General features: G+C 39.7%; 1 protein-coding gene across 2 annotated transcripts in view; it reads right to left on the bottom strand.

Annotated features, from left to right (window-relative positions):
- The window catches only part of rsrc1 (arginine/serine-rich coiled-coil 1), a 384,446-nt gene that overhangs the window by 212,889 nt on the left and 155,520 nt on the right, over positions 1-16,037 (bottom strand). For both annotated transcript variants that reach the window (XM_073040974.1, XM_073040975.1), the window contains exon 5: positions 3,161-3,197. In XM_073040974.1, coding sequence (XP_072897075.1) covers positions 3,161-3,197 — 37 coding nt within the window. The remainder of the gene's footprint in view (positions 1-3,160; positions 3,198-16,037) is intronic.

Here is a 16,037-nt window from a genome sequence, read left to right as displayed (position 1 = left end):
TGAGACTTCTTGCTCTGCATCAGCTAAATGCAAGACAATGGGGTTATGGTAATTGGTCTAAATCAAACCAGGCAAATACAGCTAAATTATTTGCATCGTTGTGATATAGATCAGGGAAGGTTCCAGACAGGGCTTAATTTGTCACCTACTACATCAAACATGATCATATGTGCAATCAATCAATAGCTGGGATATTTGTGTACCTAAGAGTCAGCACTAATTTTGAGTGTCTGGAATCTCCGTACCCAGAAGCTTCTAGACCATCTGTATGAATTAATTTAAACACCGGCAAGATATCTGATGAAACCCCACATGCAAATAACATCAACCAGAAGCAAAGCAGTACAAATATTAGAATGCATTGGGGATGGTTAGGAATGGTAAGGAAGATGACAGAAAGGCGGGGTAACAGAAAGAAGAACTAGAATTAATTCCTCAGCTTTAGGTTTTTGCCACGACCGACCAGTTCATCTGCAACTTATTGGTAATGTTCTTTTACTTCATAAGAATCGTACCAGTGTTTAGAAATCCTTTGTAGTTTGTAAATCTTTTAATAATAAAAATAACAATTTATAGTGAGTTATTTTCATGCAAATGATGTTCAAAGTACTTTACAATGAGAAGTGCATTTATGAAAATAAGAGAAAAAATATGTTAGTTAAAAGCAAGCTTAAATAGATAGGTTTTTAGCTATTTAGTTATTGAGTTAAAAGCTAGTTATTGAGTTAAAAGTGTCAACTAAACCTGCATCCTCTATAGTTTCAGATATTGAGATGCATAATTTCGGAGCTTAGTTCAAAAAAGCTGACCTGCCAATTAACTTTTGGGAAAGACCGTTTAAATTTAAGAGACCGGTGGAGGAAGACTTGAGCGCTCAAGCAGGATTATAAACTGAAAGATTCTGTGATGTACTCTGGTCACAGACAATTGAGAGGTTTAAAAACAAGTAAGAGACCATTAAAAGTAGTCTAAAGAGATACAGGAAGCTAATGAAGAGTAACTGGGATGGTTGTGTTATGTTCCTTCATCCTGGTTTTAGTTAAAAACTTGGCAGCAGCATTCTGAATGAGTTGAATACCATCACATGACATGTTAATCACTAAAACCATGAACTGAACAGCAAGACAATCCAAAGCACAACATGTAATACATGAGCAAATTTTAATGAATTGGCATAAAATATAGTTGGAGCATGAATGATGTAAGAATACATTACAAACAGAGAAAGGTTCTCGAGAGAATTGGCAACCTACATACATCTGGTCAAAAAAGGTTTAACAATAGAATTACCCTCTTTAGATCAACATGTAATCAGCAGTGAAATAAAACAACTCTTCTGCCAAATTACATTAGAACTGAACAACCAGAGGGAGTGGTCAAAGATATATACAGGTGATAACCATTTGAAGCAAAAGATACTAAAACACTTGGAGTGGTCTTTAGGGTGAAATAGAATAGGGCTTAAAATCTTCTTCTGAGTAGAAAAGCCCACATTGGAAGTATCGGATACAGTTGACAACCCCAACAGATTCACAGATGAAGTGCTGCCTCACCTGGAAGGACCTTCTGAGGTCCTGAATGGAGGCAAGGGAGGTGAATGGGCAGGTACAGCATTTTGGCCACTTGCAGCGATAAGTGCCAGGAGGAAGATTAGTGGGGAAGGATAACTGGACAAAGGATTCATGAGGGAATGATCCCTGCAGAATGCAGAATGAGGAGGGTAGGTAAAGTTATGTTTGGTAGTAGGGTCCCTTTGGAGATGGCAGAAGTTGCGGAGAATGATGTATTGGATGTAGAGGCTTACGGGATGGCAGGTAAGGACAAGAGGAACTCTATTCACTGCTCAGGCAGCAGGAAGACAGAGTGAGCGTGGATGTTCAGGAAATGGAGGAGATGCGGCTGAGAGCAGAGGAAGGGAAGCCTTGTTCTTTGAAGAAAGTGAACTCCTCTGATGACATGAAAAATAAGGCCTAATCCTGGGAACAAATGAGCTGAGATGAAAGAACCACACAAAATAGCATTTTTACAGGAGGCAAGCTGGGAAGAAGTAAAGTCAAGATAACTGTGGGAATCAGATTTATTTTGTACCATCTTATTTTAAAGACTGCATTTCTATTTTACTGCTGTTGACTGAAAGAAAATGTAGGTTACAATTCCAAATCATTCCATAGGGACTTCTACATCCAAGAGAAAGGATCGCCAGGGATACAACAGTCCATTGGCAGAGAACATTAGCCTAGAACTTGTGCTGAAGTTTCGGGGTTTGAACTTGAACTTTATATCATGGTGCCAGCGAAGAAAGGGTGGCACCTAATTTGCTTACATCACAACATTCCATGACTCATTAATACTGTGGCATGTCTGACTATTTCTCACTTGCTCACAAAATGTTTGCATCTCTAGCCATTTGGCAGTCTAGATGTGCCAATTCAAATGGGCTCTTTGATTCAAAATGTAGAAAAAATAGTTAATTCCACAGTAAAAAGTGATACAAAACCTTTTTAAAAATCTGTATTTAGTGCATCATATACTCAGTCTACTGCTATTGTAATCTTAAAATCAGAGTGATACTCATATAATTTATATGAATCAAGACTAAAGATTGGGAATGCTTTTCTTAGTCTTTGGATTATGGGCATCAGCTCCTCAGAAATGTAGCACATCATTGCACTGACCAAAAATAAATTCATGGGGATTTGACTACAAATGGGAATATGTCTTCAAGTGCAGCAGAAATTACCTAGTATACCATGGAATATTGTGGTTAAATGCATTAGAATGCTAAAGAAGACTTTAAATATATATTAATCTCAGCTATTGTATCTGCAGAAGATTCATTACTAATCTTCCTTTTGTGAGAAGAAACATACAGTCATCTTTTCTACATTCACAAGTTCCCTCCTCCACAGTGGGTTTCAGTGTACTTTATTTCATCTTTACATCAAAAAGATATAATTTAGAACAAAAAAAAATAATTCCCTTGGAATACAGAGATTAATGAAAGTGTGAGTGCCTTGCACATAAGAAAAGTAAGGCTGCTCCTTTGGGAAATTGTCTCCTTTCAGAGTGCTAGGTATTCAAAGCTTGTTCAAAAGTGTTCATTTAGAATACAGATATCAAAAGATGATGCAAATATTGAAGAGATAATCATGAAACTTACCAGATGTTCTAACCCTACTTTGATGTTCACAGAATCCCTGTAAAAGAAAAAAAAATCCTAAATATCAGCTTCTCAATAAAGCCAATACTCACCCCAGTATCTGTTTACTAATGTTAACCCTAAATTGAAACCATAGAATAATGCAGTCTACAAAATAAGAGTAACAGTAATGCCAACATATTTTGTTATTAGATCACGATATCCATATTTTGCTTTGAAGCAGGGAATTGTAAGTTTTAATACTTGGCAATATAGGATTTAAAAGTAAATATATCACAAATTTAGTAGTATGTTATTTGATAACTTAATGTAAAACATACATTCCAGAGGTTTGTGAAACAACTGAATCAAATTTCAAGATACATGAAAATAATCCCAAGACATACACTTACAATTTTCCCCAAGGACCATCCAAGTATAATAATTTCTGAAGGCGAAGAAACTTAAAAAAACAAAATCCCCCCCAAAAAATGAAAACTTTACATGGCACTGTATAGGATTTTGCAGTCCACTTAATGGAACTGAAGTAATAAATGCACTCTGCGGAAGCAATAAATGCATTTTGGTTTTCTTTAAATACATTTTTTTGTCTGTCAAAAGCCAAACACAACAACATGAAAGAAAGAACGCCTCAATTTTACTAAATTGAGAAATTAAAATCTCCAACAAGAGTGGATCAATCCACCAAACAGCATCACCATCACTGTTTACCCCACCATCAACATCATGGGATGAACACTGATCAAAAACTCAACAGGACCAACCACATAAGTACCAGAGTTACAAAACAGCTGGATATCCTGTGGCAAGTTCAAAGTAAATTTATCAACGTACATATGTTTCACCATATACAATACTGAGATTCATTTTCTTGTAGGCATATTCAATAAATCCATCACAGAATAATAACCATAATAGAGTCAATAGAAGACTGCACCAATCAGGGTGTTCAACCAGTGTGCAAAAGACAACAAGCTGTGCAAATACAAAAGGAAAGAAATTATAGTAATAAATAAACATTGAGAACATGAGAGGAAGAGTCCTTGAATCCATAGGTTGTGGAAACATATCAATTATGATTGTGAAAAGTTATCTCCTTTGGTTCAACAGCCTGATGGTTGAGGGGTAATAATTGTTCCTGAACCTGGTAGTGTGAACCTGGTAGTGTGAGCCCGGAGGCTCCTCTACATTTTTCCTGATGACAGCAGTGAGAAGAGAGCATGACCTGGGTGGTGGTCATTGATAATGGGTGCTGCTTTCCTGTAACAATCCTTCATGCAGATGTGCTCAATGGTGGGGAAGGTTTTAACCCTTGATGAACTAGGTTGTATCCACTACTTTCAGTAGGATTTTCCATTCAAGGCCATGATGCAACTAATCAATATGCTCTCCACCACACATCTATAGAAGTTTGTCAAAGTTTTAGATGGCATGCTGAATCTTTGCAAACTCCTAAGGAACTGGAGGCCCTTCCGTGCTTGTTTCTTAATTGCAATTGCATTCTGAGCCCACAACAGGTGCTCTGATATGAAAACACTAAGGAATTTCAAGTTCCTGCCCCTCTCCATCTCTGATCCTCTCCTAAGAACTGGCTCATGGACCTCTGGTTTCCTCCTTCTAAAGTCAATAATCAGCTCCTTGGTTATGCTGACATTGAGGTAGAGGTTGTTGCTGCGGTGCCACTCAGTTTGATATTTAATCTCTCTCCTACGTGCTGATTTATCACCAACTTGGATTCAGCCTACAAACAGTGTTATCATCAGCAAACTTTAATATGGCATCAGAGCTGTGCTCAGCCACACAGTCACAAGTGTAAAGCAAGAAGAGGAAGGGACAAAACACAAGGCTTGTGGTGCACCTGTGCTGATGGAGATTGTGGAGATGTTGTTGCCAATCTGAACTGACTGGTGTATGTAAGTGAGGAATTGAATGCCAAGTTATAGTTGATAAAGAGCACCTTAATGAATGCAGCTTTGCTGCTCAGATGTTGGAGGATTGAGTGAAGAGCAAATGAGATGGCATCTGTTGAGAATCTTTTCTGCCAGTTAGCAAATCGGTGCAGATTCAAGTCGCTTCTCAGCAGTTGATATGTTTCATCACCAACTTCTCAAAGAACGTCATCACAGTGGATATAGGTGCTACTGGACAATAGTCATTGAGGCAGGTTACCATGTTCTTCTTAGGCACTGGTGTAAGTGAGTCTGCTTGAAGAAGTGTGTAACTCAGACTGTCAAAGCGTGAGGTTAAAGATCTCAGTGAATGCTTGAGCCAATTGATCGGCACAGGTCTTCAGTACTTGACCAGGTACCCTGTATGAGCCAAATACTTTTCGTGGGTTCACCTGCCTGAAGGCCGTTCGCACATCGGCCTGAGACTGAAATATCCGGATCGTTGGGGGCTACAGGTGTTCATGATGATTCCTCCATGTTTTGATGGTCAAAGCAAGCAAAGAAGGTATTAAGCTCATCTGGAAGCAAAGCCCTGTTGTTGCCTATGTGGCTTGATTTTACTTTACAAGAGGTGATAGCATTCAAGCCCTGCCACAACTGTCAAGCATCCTTCATTGTTTTAAGTTTCATCTGGAATTGCTACTTCACCCATCAGATGGCATTCCTGGAGATTGTACCTGGACCTCTTAACTTTCTTAGTCACCAGACATGAACATCTTTGACCTGGCCCTCAGCAGATTGCCAATCTCATGGTTCATCCAGGGCTTCTGGTTGGGGCATCACTCATCTACACCTGTTTCAATAAATTCCATGACAATCATGGTGTTCAATTAGACCCACAGCTGAGTCCTTGAACACGGCCCAGTCCACTGATTCAAAGTAATCCCATAGTTACTCCTCTGCCTGCCGTGACCACCTCTTTGTGTCCTCATCTCTGGAGCTTTGCTCTTTACCCTTGCCCTGTATGCAGGGAGAAGGATAGCCAAGTGATAGATTTACTGAAATACGCTCCGGACGTGGAACGAGAGGCATTCCCTTAGTGTAACAGTGATCCAGTATGTTGGAACCTCTGGTACTACAGGTTATATGCTGAAAGGTAATTGGGCAATTAGGCAGGGTTTCCTTCAAACGGGCAGGGTTTCTTTCAAATGTGCCTTCAAATATGAAGTCCCGACTCTGATTTGAAATGCGTCAGGATAGCCTGTTTTTTGTTTGGAGACGACATCAAGCAGTATCTCAAGTGCCTGATTCTAGTTGGCCACTGGTGGAATGCAAACTGTGGTCAGGATTATGGAGAAGAATTATTGGCATTTGACCATTAGGTACTGAAGGTCAGGGGAACACAAGTTTGACAAAATTGCCACATCAGAGCACCACAGAGTTGAAATGAAACACACACCCCCACTTTTTGCCTTTTCCAAATCAGCATTTCAGTCCATCCATGGAATCAAGAAGACTTCAGGGTTGATTGCTGATTCTGGTGTGCTGGAACTAAGTCACATCTTGGTCACATACTGAACATAACAATCTTTCATTTCCCTCCATACAGCAATCTTGCCCTCAGGTCCTCAATTTTATTCTCCAGTGACTACACATTTGCTAACAAGGTGCTGGTTAGAGGTGGCCTCACACCTCTGCCTTTCAGCTTGACTTGGACAACCCCCCTCGCCCAACCTACTTTTGGCCATGGCTTAAAGGAGCCATACCTCCTTGCTTGAGAATTAAGTCCGTAGTGTCTTCATAAGATCGTGAAAGCTGCAGATCATTAAGTTAATTTAAAAGTACATTGCTTAAAGGGAAATTATGCTGTGGATTTCAGTGAGTAATTCCCAGCTGATATCCCAAAGCTTTTGTACCAATTACATCACAGAAGTCAGAAGCATGAAGGAGCACTCTCAACCTGAACGAATGGATGCAGCTCCAAGAGAGCTCAATAATTTCAACACAATCCAGGACAAGGCATTCTGCTTGATTGGTTTAATATCTTACGTATTACACATTTATTCCAATCATCACTGTTGCATCTTAGCATTATCAAAATGCACTTCAGTAACTAATGCGGATAGCAGCAACAACACCTCCCATATCCGCCAACTCTACAACCAGAAAAGGCAAGTATCATCTGAAAGCAACAGCATTCACAGATTCCCCTACAGGTTACACACCAACCTGCCTTGAAAGTATAGCACTGTTCCTTCACTGGTGGTGGGCCTAACGCCTGAAATTCTAACCCATCAGGATTAGGGTCATAGGGTTATACAGTATAAAAATAGGTCCTTCAGCCAAATTTATCCATACCATCCAACACGGATGTCTGAATTAGTTCCAATTCCCTGGCATTGTGGGACTAACATCAGAGAGACAAAAAGCTATTAATAAAGGTGGATCACCACTACTTTCTCAACAGTGATTTAAGTGGGTCATAAATGCAGGTCTAGCTAACAACACCCTCCTCAAAAATGAATAGAATAAAATTAAATAAAATCCAATGGTGTTTCATTCTACAGAAAGAGCATAAGGACAGCTGCGGACAGAATGGGTCTATTTTGGACCAAGAAGATAACATGTGGAGAAAGAAGATGTGAGCAAAGTTCTTCATTTCTGAAAAGTGGAGACATTGGAACCCTGTAGTTAAGGAAGAATTTTAAATATTAGATAAACTTAGTGAAAAAAATATTAAAGGGTGTGAGATACTTGAAAATGGATGAATTACTATGCCAGGATGAAATATATCCCAGGCCTTTGAAGTAAGGAATAAAACTGGAGACAATGTGACCTTCATTTTTCAACTTAGTCTGGCTACATGAACACTGCCAGAGAAAAGACAGAGATTTCTACCATGGTCAAAAACTAAAAAAATAACAGAGTACTCACAGATCAATTACTTCAACTTCTATGGTGGGAAAATAATTATCATCAATGCTAAGGAATATTACAAGCAATCACTTAAGAATACATATTAATTACAGACAGTATGCATGAACTTATTAAGGGAACTTCACATCTAACCGACTTGACTGAATGTTTCGAGGGACTGATATGGGTAGTCCATGACAGCAGTGCATTTGATGTAGTTTACATGGATTGAAGTGTGGAAGGTTGATCAACAAATTAAAAGCCAAGAGCAGATATATGGATAATGGCAAATTAGGTTCAAAACTGAGTAACTGAAAGGAAACAAAGGGAAGTGATGGTTTTCAGAGTAGATAATAAGGATCTGGAACACATTGCCTGAAACGCTAGTTGAGACAGAAATCTCCATTACATTTAAAAGGTATTTGCATATATACGGGAATAGTCAAGCTTCAGGTCTATGGACAAAATGCTGAAAGGTGGGCTTAGGCTGTGTAGCACAGTTTTTGACTGGTATTGAACACATACATAAAAATGCCAGTACATGTTTATCTCCACAATATCCGATCATGTAGTAATTATAGAAATGAAACAAAAACATCTTTCTTTTAAATTATATAATTCAAATATGTTTCATGAGCCAAATATTTTCCTGGATTTTGGAAAGCAAACTAAGGTCATAAACTCTGAAATAGCTGCATTACAGCTTGGCAGTAGAACTATAAAAGACTGCAGTAAATTATTTAAAGTAATTCATCTTTTCAGTATGCATATAAATGCATTAGAGATTTATGTAGGTCATCTTCTTAAAAAAAACTTCTTCACTTATTTCCTCATACCTTTCTAGCTTTCTCTTGAAGGCCAAAGAAGAACTGGAAAGTGAGTGTCGTTTGATAAATCCTGCAAGCCTAATTCCAAACAAAAGTCAACAGGTTGCAAAGCTGAGCAATATATACAATTCAACCAATCAGAATTGCTGGAAATATAGTATTTCAGAATCTTTAAGGAGTTAAATTTGTTAATGTGATGAAGACGCTGGTCAATGGATAATTATTCAATGAGTTATTCCAGTTTTACAATGAAGTATCAGAAACAAGTTCATGATATCCCAATACTTAGTATTCTGAATACTAATAGTATTCCGAATACTATAATACAAGAGTATTCCTTAAAACTACAATAGACACCTTGAGTTCTCTGCCCAGTTTTGGAACTTCAATTTGATAAGTAATGAAGGGCTGGTGCTCAAGGTCAAATTTCATGATTAAAATATACAACTGTTAAGAATTTGAACTTTGAACAGTAGAACACAGGATCAGTGGCTTCAGCCCACAATGTCTCTGCCAATCATGATGCTATTTAAAATATTTAATCTAAACCTATCTGCCTGTATGTGGTTTATATTCCTCCATTCTCTGCTTATTCATGTGCCTGTCTAAATTTCTTTTATCTGCTGACACCACTTCCAGGAACTCATCTAAAAAAAAATTTCTCATTAATCTCCTTAAACTGTCCCTTTCAATTTTAAAACCATGCCCTCTCATATCAACATCTTCATCTATTGTTTCCCCAAATCCAGTTGACAAATTCCTACTTGTCAAAAGGGATGAACTTAATTTTTTTTAAACAGCTAGATTTTTCAACAGTACAATACAGTCAACAAATTGTGTTGTTTAGGTATGTGACGATTAGACAAATTTGCAGAAGAATATTTTTGTAATTTAATATTTTCATGCATCAAGTGAAGCAAATGAACAGGGAAAAGTTCATAAACTTTAATGAAAGTAACCTTTTAAAATGGCCAAAAAGTAATTTGGCACCTTGGTCCAAAAAAAATTGTCTTGTAAAGAAAATAGATCCAAATTCATGGCCTAGAATTTTCCCATGCTGAGCCATTTATCATGTGATATACTGTCTGAGAAGTCATGTTATCTTGCACTGAATGTTTTCCCACGAGGAGGAAAAAAGTAAATTTATAGGGCTGAAACACCCTTCTTGACAGCTAGATGATTTTCATAGGAAATGAGAAATACAGATTAATATAAATAGTAATGGAAGCAATGAAAGGACTTCTTAAAAAAAATCAAGATAAACATCTGCAAAGGTGCTTTGATTTCATTCCTCTGATAATTGAATGGCCTTAAAATTGTGTACAGTCTGTTGTTTGTTTCCAATTTGGCAAGAAATTATAGGCAACATGGCATCTGTCAAATTGCTGTAAGCATGCTGGTATCTGTGGTGGAATTACATGCCAGATTTATGCAGGTACTAATCATAATGACTGTTTATGCACAAAGAAATGATTGGAGACAAATGTGACAACATTTGACTTCAAAGGCAGCTGAAGTCATCCATATTCAGCTTGAACAAAGGACCTATCTAATAATACCAAAAAGAAAGCCCCAGTTCTTACATTTTTAAGGTTTTTAAATAAACTGCAGGTAATGCTAAAGGATTTGCAGTATGTTGTGAGGAGAAGCAGCTGTTGGTTGTTTCCAGATATGCCTATGGGCGTAGAAGAGTCAAAGACTATATCTTCACACTTTAAGCATTTCACAAAACCCATTTGCTCCCAGACATGGCTATTTCAGTTCACCACAATAGAGAGAATTAAGAGGCTACATAAAGCAGAGTAAATTACTCCAAGAAGCAGGAAAGAAAAAGGGAGATGGGAAAAGGAGAAGAGGAGGAGGAACTGAGGTATTCTACTGGAAGTCTGACATAACAAGGTTTCTTAGGAAGCAAGTCTCTTCGGCTCAGAGCAAAACATGGTGGGGGGGGGGGGGGGGCTCTTGTTAATACATACCTGCTGAAACAGAACATGTCAGACTCTAGCAGTCTTAGTTAGCATAGTGGCATAACCAGAATAGCATTATTTGAAAAAATATTTATCCCTGGAAAGTTGACATTGTTGGCATCTACTGTTCATCCCCAGTTTTTCCTGAAGGAGAAGAAAGCTAAAAAAAATAATTACATCGCTGGGGTTTAGAATTACATATAGGTTACAATAAGGATAGTGGGTTTCCTTCTCTGATGGATGTGATGGAAAACTTGTGCTGACCAAATGTCTGGAGAATTCACGGACATCTTTAATCTCTCAATCCAGCAGTCAGAGGCTCCAACCTGCTTCTAAAGTGCATCAATCATACCAGTATCTAAGATGAGCAGGTTAGGCAGCCTCAACAGCTAACACAAGGTAGCTTTCATAACCACAGTGATGAAGTGCTTTGAGAGATTGGTTATGGCTACAATTAGCTCCTGCCTGGGCAAGGACTGACAACTGCTGCAATAACCTACCACCACAACAGGTCGACAATTGTCACAATTTCACTGTTTCTCCATTCAGCTTTAGAGTACTCAGACGACCGTGAAACATACATCAGGCTGCTGTCTATCAATTATAGTTCAGCATTCAACAGCATCATCCCATTAGTATTAATCAACAAGCTTAAAACCTGGGGCTCTGTTCCTCCTCCTGCAGCTCGATTCTTAACTTTGAGGTGTTTGAGAAGATTTGGCATGTCACTCAAAACTCTAGCAAAATTCTACAGATGTACATTGGAGAGCATTCTGACTGGTTACATCATTGTGTGGAAGAAAGCGCTAATGAATTGGATCCAAGGAGGTTGCAGAGAGATGCACAGACAGTCAGTTCCATCAGAGAAATAAACCTTCACACCACCAAGGACATCCTCAAAAGGTGGTACTTCAAGAAAGCTGCACTCATCATTAAAAACCCTCACCATCCAGGGCATGCCCTCTTCTCATTACTACCATGAGAAAGGAGGTACAGGAGCTTGAAGACCCACACTCAGCGTTTTAAACTCAGTTTCTTGCCCTCTGACACCAGATTCCTGGATGGTCTGTGAGCCCACAAACACGACCCTCACTGTTCCCCTTTTGCATCATTTGTTTAATTTTTACACTGTACTGTTCCCACAAAACAACAAATTTCATGATATATGTGAATGATAATAAGCATGATTCTGTTAAATCTCACTATTATCGATGAACCAGATGGTATATGAGGTGAGATTAAGCATTCCTTAGAGTTCACTCACTTTGATACTTAGATAGGGTGGGATTTCTTTGGTTCGTCCCAAGAGATGTTTTTAAAACATTATGTGGAGAGCCCAACTGGAGAAGAATACATATTGGACCAGTTTCGGGAAATAAACCTGGCCAGGTGTTAGACCTGCTGATGGGTGAACACTTTAAGAAGAGTAACCACAACACCATGGTAGCATAGCAGCTGGCATGATGCTATTCAAACTCAGGGCATCGGAATCCGAAGTTCAATTCCAGCGCTGTCTGTAAAGAGTTTGTACATTCTCCCCATGATTGCATGGGCTTCCTCCCATATTCCAAAGATGTATGGGTTAGTAGATTGTAGGTTAATTATCCTATGATTAAGCAGGTTTGACACAAGTGGGTTGCTGGACGGTGTGGCTCTTGGGGCCAGTAAGGCCTGCTCTGCGCAGTATCCCCAAGTAAAACATAATGCGTTTTTATTTTATTTAAGCTAGTTTTGAATATTGATAAAATCAGATCTTGCAGGAAAGTAATAAATTGGAGGAGGGTAAATTAAAACAGGAAAGGACAGGAGCAAAAGTACATTGATCGAGAGAAGCTGCTTTCAGACAACTTCATATCAGATACGTGGGAGTTATTTAAAGACTAGCTGATCATAGTTCAGGATCAGCATGTTCCACTGAGGAGCAAGGTCAAGAATGGTAAGATGAGAGAACCTTGGATGACCTGAGAGGGCCTAAATTTAGTTTGGAAGAAAAAGTAAGCATAGTTTATCACACTGGGCCCTTGTGGAATATAAAGCAAGCAATTAGGAAGACCAAAGGGCCATGAAATGTTCTTGGCAAGGAGAATCCCAAGGTATTTTATACTTATTATTAAAGAGGGTAAGTCCACTCAAGGATAAAGGATGGAATACGTGCTTTGAGTCAGAGCAAGTGGTTCAGATATTAAATGAGTACTTTGAGTCACTATTTATGGAGAAGGATTCGGAGGATAGTGAAGGCAGAGTGGGGCATATTAATATGATGGGATATTTTGAGATGAAGATGAAATGAAGTGCTGGGTCTTCTGAAAACCATTAAGATGGATAATTCCCCAGAGCCTGATGACATATATCCCTGAAAATTTAAGTGAGGAAATTACTGGAGCTATAGCAAAGATCTTTGTGTCCTCTCTGACAACAGGTGAGGTCATGGAGGACTGGAGAGTAGCAAATTTTGTGTTCATTTTTCAAAAGAGGAAATAGAGATAATCCAGGCAATTATACCACCAAGAGGATCACAACCTTGTTGTTGGGTTTGGAGACTTCTGCATCTCAATGACCTGGAGAACTGGAGTCAGGGCCTTGTGGTTTGATTTTGGTAGAGTCATTCATACCAAAAAGATCAAAGGGTAGAAGAGGTCAGCTAAGTGTAGTCCACCGGTCCTCAAGGTTTGAGTGTTCAGCTCAAGGCTGAACAAACCTGACTGGTCCAAAAAAATTGTTACAGAAACAGCAATGAAGATGGATGACCGTCATTGCTTCCCTAAGGGTAGTACGTAAGTCGATAATTATAGGCCAGAAGACCTCATGATAGTGTTAGGAAAGCTATTGGAGAGGATACACTCAGAACCCACAAAGCACTGATTCGTTACAATGCAGTTATTCAATTCTTTATTGAAATTTTTTTTTAAATAACAAAAATTCATTCTGAACAACACTTAAAACTTCAAGAGCAGCCACCATTACAGTAAGCATTCAATCAGTCAATGAGAGTGCTCACTGGACCCCCTGCAGTTCGCGTATCATCCCAACCACTCAACAGACGATGCCATCGCCACCACCCTCCACCTGACCCTCACCCATCTGGACAAAAAAGACACATACGTTCGAATGCTGTTCATAGACTTCAGTTCAGCATTCAACACAATCATTCCTCAGCACCTGACTGGAAAGCTGAAACTGCTGGGCCTGAACACCTCCCTCTGCACCTGGATCCTAGACTTCCTGACTGGGAACTTCAGTCAGTCCAAATCGGGAGCAACATCTCCAACACCATCACACTGAGCATAGGGGCCCCCCAGGCCTGTGTGCTCAGTCCACTGCTGTTCACTCTGATGACCCACGAATGTGCAGCAATACAAAGCTCGAATCACATCATCAAATTCGCCGATGACACGACCGTGGTGGGTATCATCAGCAAGAACGACAAGTCAGCATATCGAGAGGAGGTGCAGCAGCTAACGGACTGGTGCAGAGCCAACAACCTATCTCTGAATGTGAACAAAACAAAAGAGATGGTTGTTGACTTCAGGACAGCACAGAGTGACAACTCTCCGCTGAACATTGACGGCTCCTCCATTGAGATGGTTAAGAGCACCAAATTTCTTGGTGTTCCCCTGGTGGAGAATCTCACCTGGTCCGTCAACACCAGCTCCATAGTCAAGCCCAGCAGCATCTCTACTTTCTGCAAAGGCTGAAAAAAATCCATCTCCCACCCCCCATCCTCACCACATTCTACGGAGGATGTATTGAGAGCATCCTGAGCAGCTGCATCACTGCCTGGTTCAGGAATTGCACCATCTCAGATCACAAGACCCTGCAGCAGACAGTGAGGTCAGCTGAGAAGATCGGGGTTTTGAGGTCAGCGGGAGACGCTCATGGAGTGAGTACTGTTTTAGATTCGCTCCATAACCTTTACTTTTTTTAACCTTTGATCACCCTTATTCAACTTATTTTCACCTACACCAAAAGATTCTTGCTATTTTTTTGGACTTATCGTTAAGAGTTTATTGTGAATTTTTGAAGATATGTACTCAGAAATGGCTCTTAGATCTAAAGGACGAGAACCTGGGCGGAACCCGAATAGTAATGGAAAGAAGCAAGCTCATCCGCAACGCACTGAGTTAACTTATGAATTGTTATTGGAGGTTTTGGATAAAAAATTTGATGAGCAACAACAAATTTTTAAACAAGATATGAAGGCTTTTCAAGACTATATGGTTAAGACGGATTCAGTAATTAACCAGCAGCAAGTTCTTATCGCATCTCTGCAAGAAGACGCTCGGAAACGAGATTTGATAATTGAAAAATTGCAACAGGACTTACTTTCGACTACTAAACTGGTGGAAACACTTAAAACCAAGAGTGTCGACTTTGAGAATCGGTCCAGAAGACAGAACCTACATATACTTGGTCTCCCAGAAGGTATCGAAAAAGACGACCCCAGGGAGTATTTTGCTCAACTTTTAAAGGATGCGTTCCCGTCTGTTTTCCCAGACAGCCCGCCGTTACCTGATCGCGCGCATAGAATTACCGTAGATTCCGGACTACAGAGCGCACCTGATTTTAAGCCGCTGGCTCTAATTTTAGAAATAAAATCATTTTTTTAAATGTAAAGGCCGCACCGGATTTTAGGCCGCACCGGATTTTCGGCCGCAGGTGTCCCACGTTGTAATATGAGATATTTACACAGAAAGATATTACACGTGAGGATTTTTTTAACTTTTAATTAAATCCATATGGTAACAAAAACAAATACATATTGCAAATGCTTTTTTTCCGAACCGTGCCCGTACGCGGCTACTTTTAAATATACGTTGCGTATACTTCTTTACTGAACAACATTCCAATATCTCCTAACGACTGGTAAAAAATATATATACTGCAGCCTACCAGGAAAAGTTATTGATACCTTTAACTTAAAAGCAGATTTCGCTCGGATCCAAAGCCGCTCGCGGAATCCGCTCCCCCCCTCCTTTCCGTTTCATCGCAAACGGCATTTAAAAGCAGATTTCGCTCGGATCCAAAGCCGCTCGCGGAATCCGCTCCCCCCCTCCTTTCCGTTTCATCGCAAACGGCATTTAAAAGCAGATTTCGCTCGGATCCAAAGCCGCTCGCGGAATCCGCTCCCCCCCTCCTTTCCGTTTCATCGCAAACGGCATTTAAAAGCAGATTTCGCTCGGATCCAAAGCCGCTCGCGTAATGCCGCTCCCCCCCTCCTTTCCGTTTCATCGCAAACGGCATTTAAAAGCAGATTTCGCTCGGATCCAAAGCCGCTCGC

The sequence above is a fragment of the Hemitrygon akajei genome, chromosome 3 (assembly GCF_048418815.1).
Source record: "Hemitrygon akajei chromosome 3, sHemAka1.3, whole genome shotgun sequence".
Classification (NCBI taxonomy): Eukaryota; Metazoa; Chordata; class Chondrichthyes; order Myliobatiformes; family Dasyatidae; genus Hemitrygon; species Hemitrygon akajei.
The sequence above is the reverse complement of the archived record's forward strand: the minus strand, read 5'-3'. Positions and strand labels throughout refer to the sequence as shown.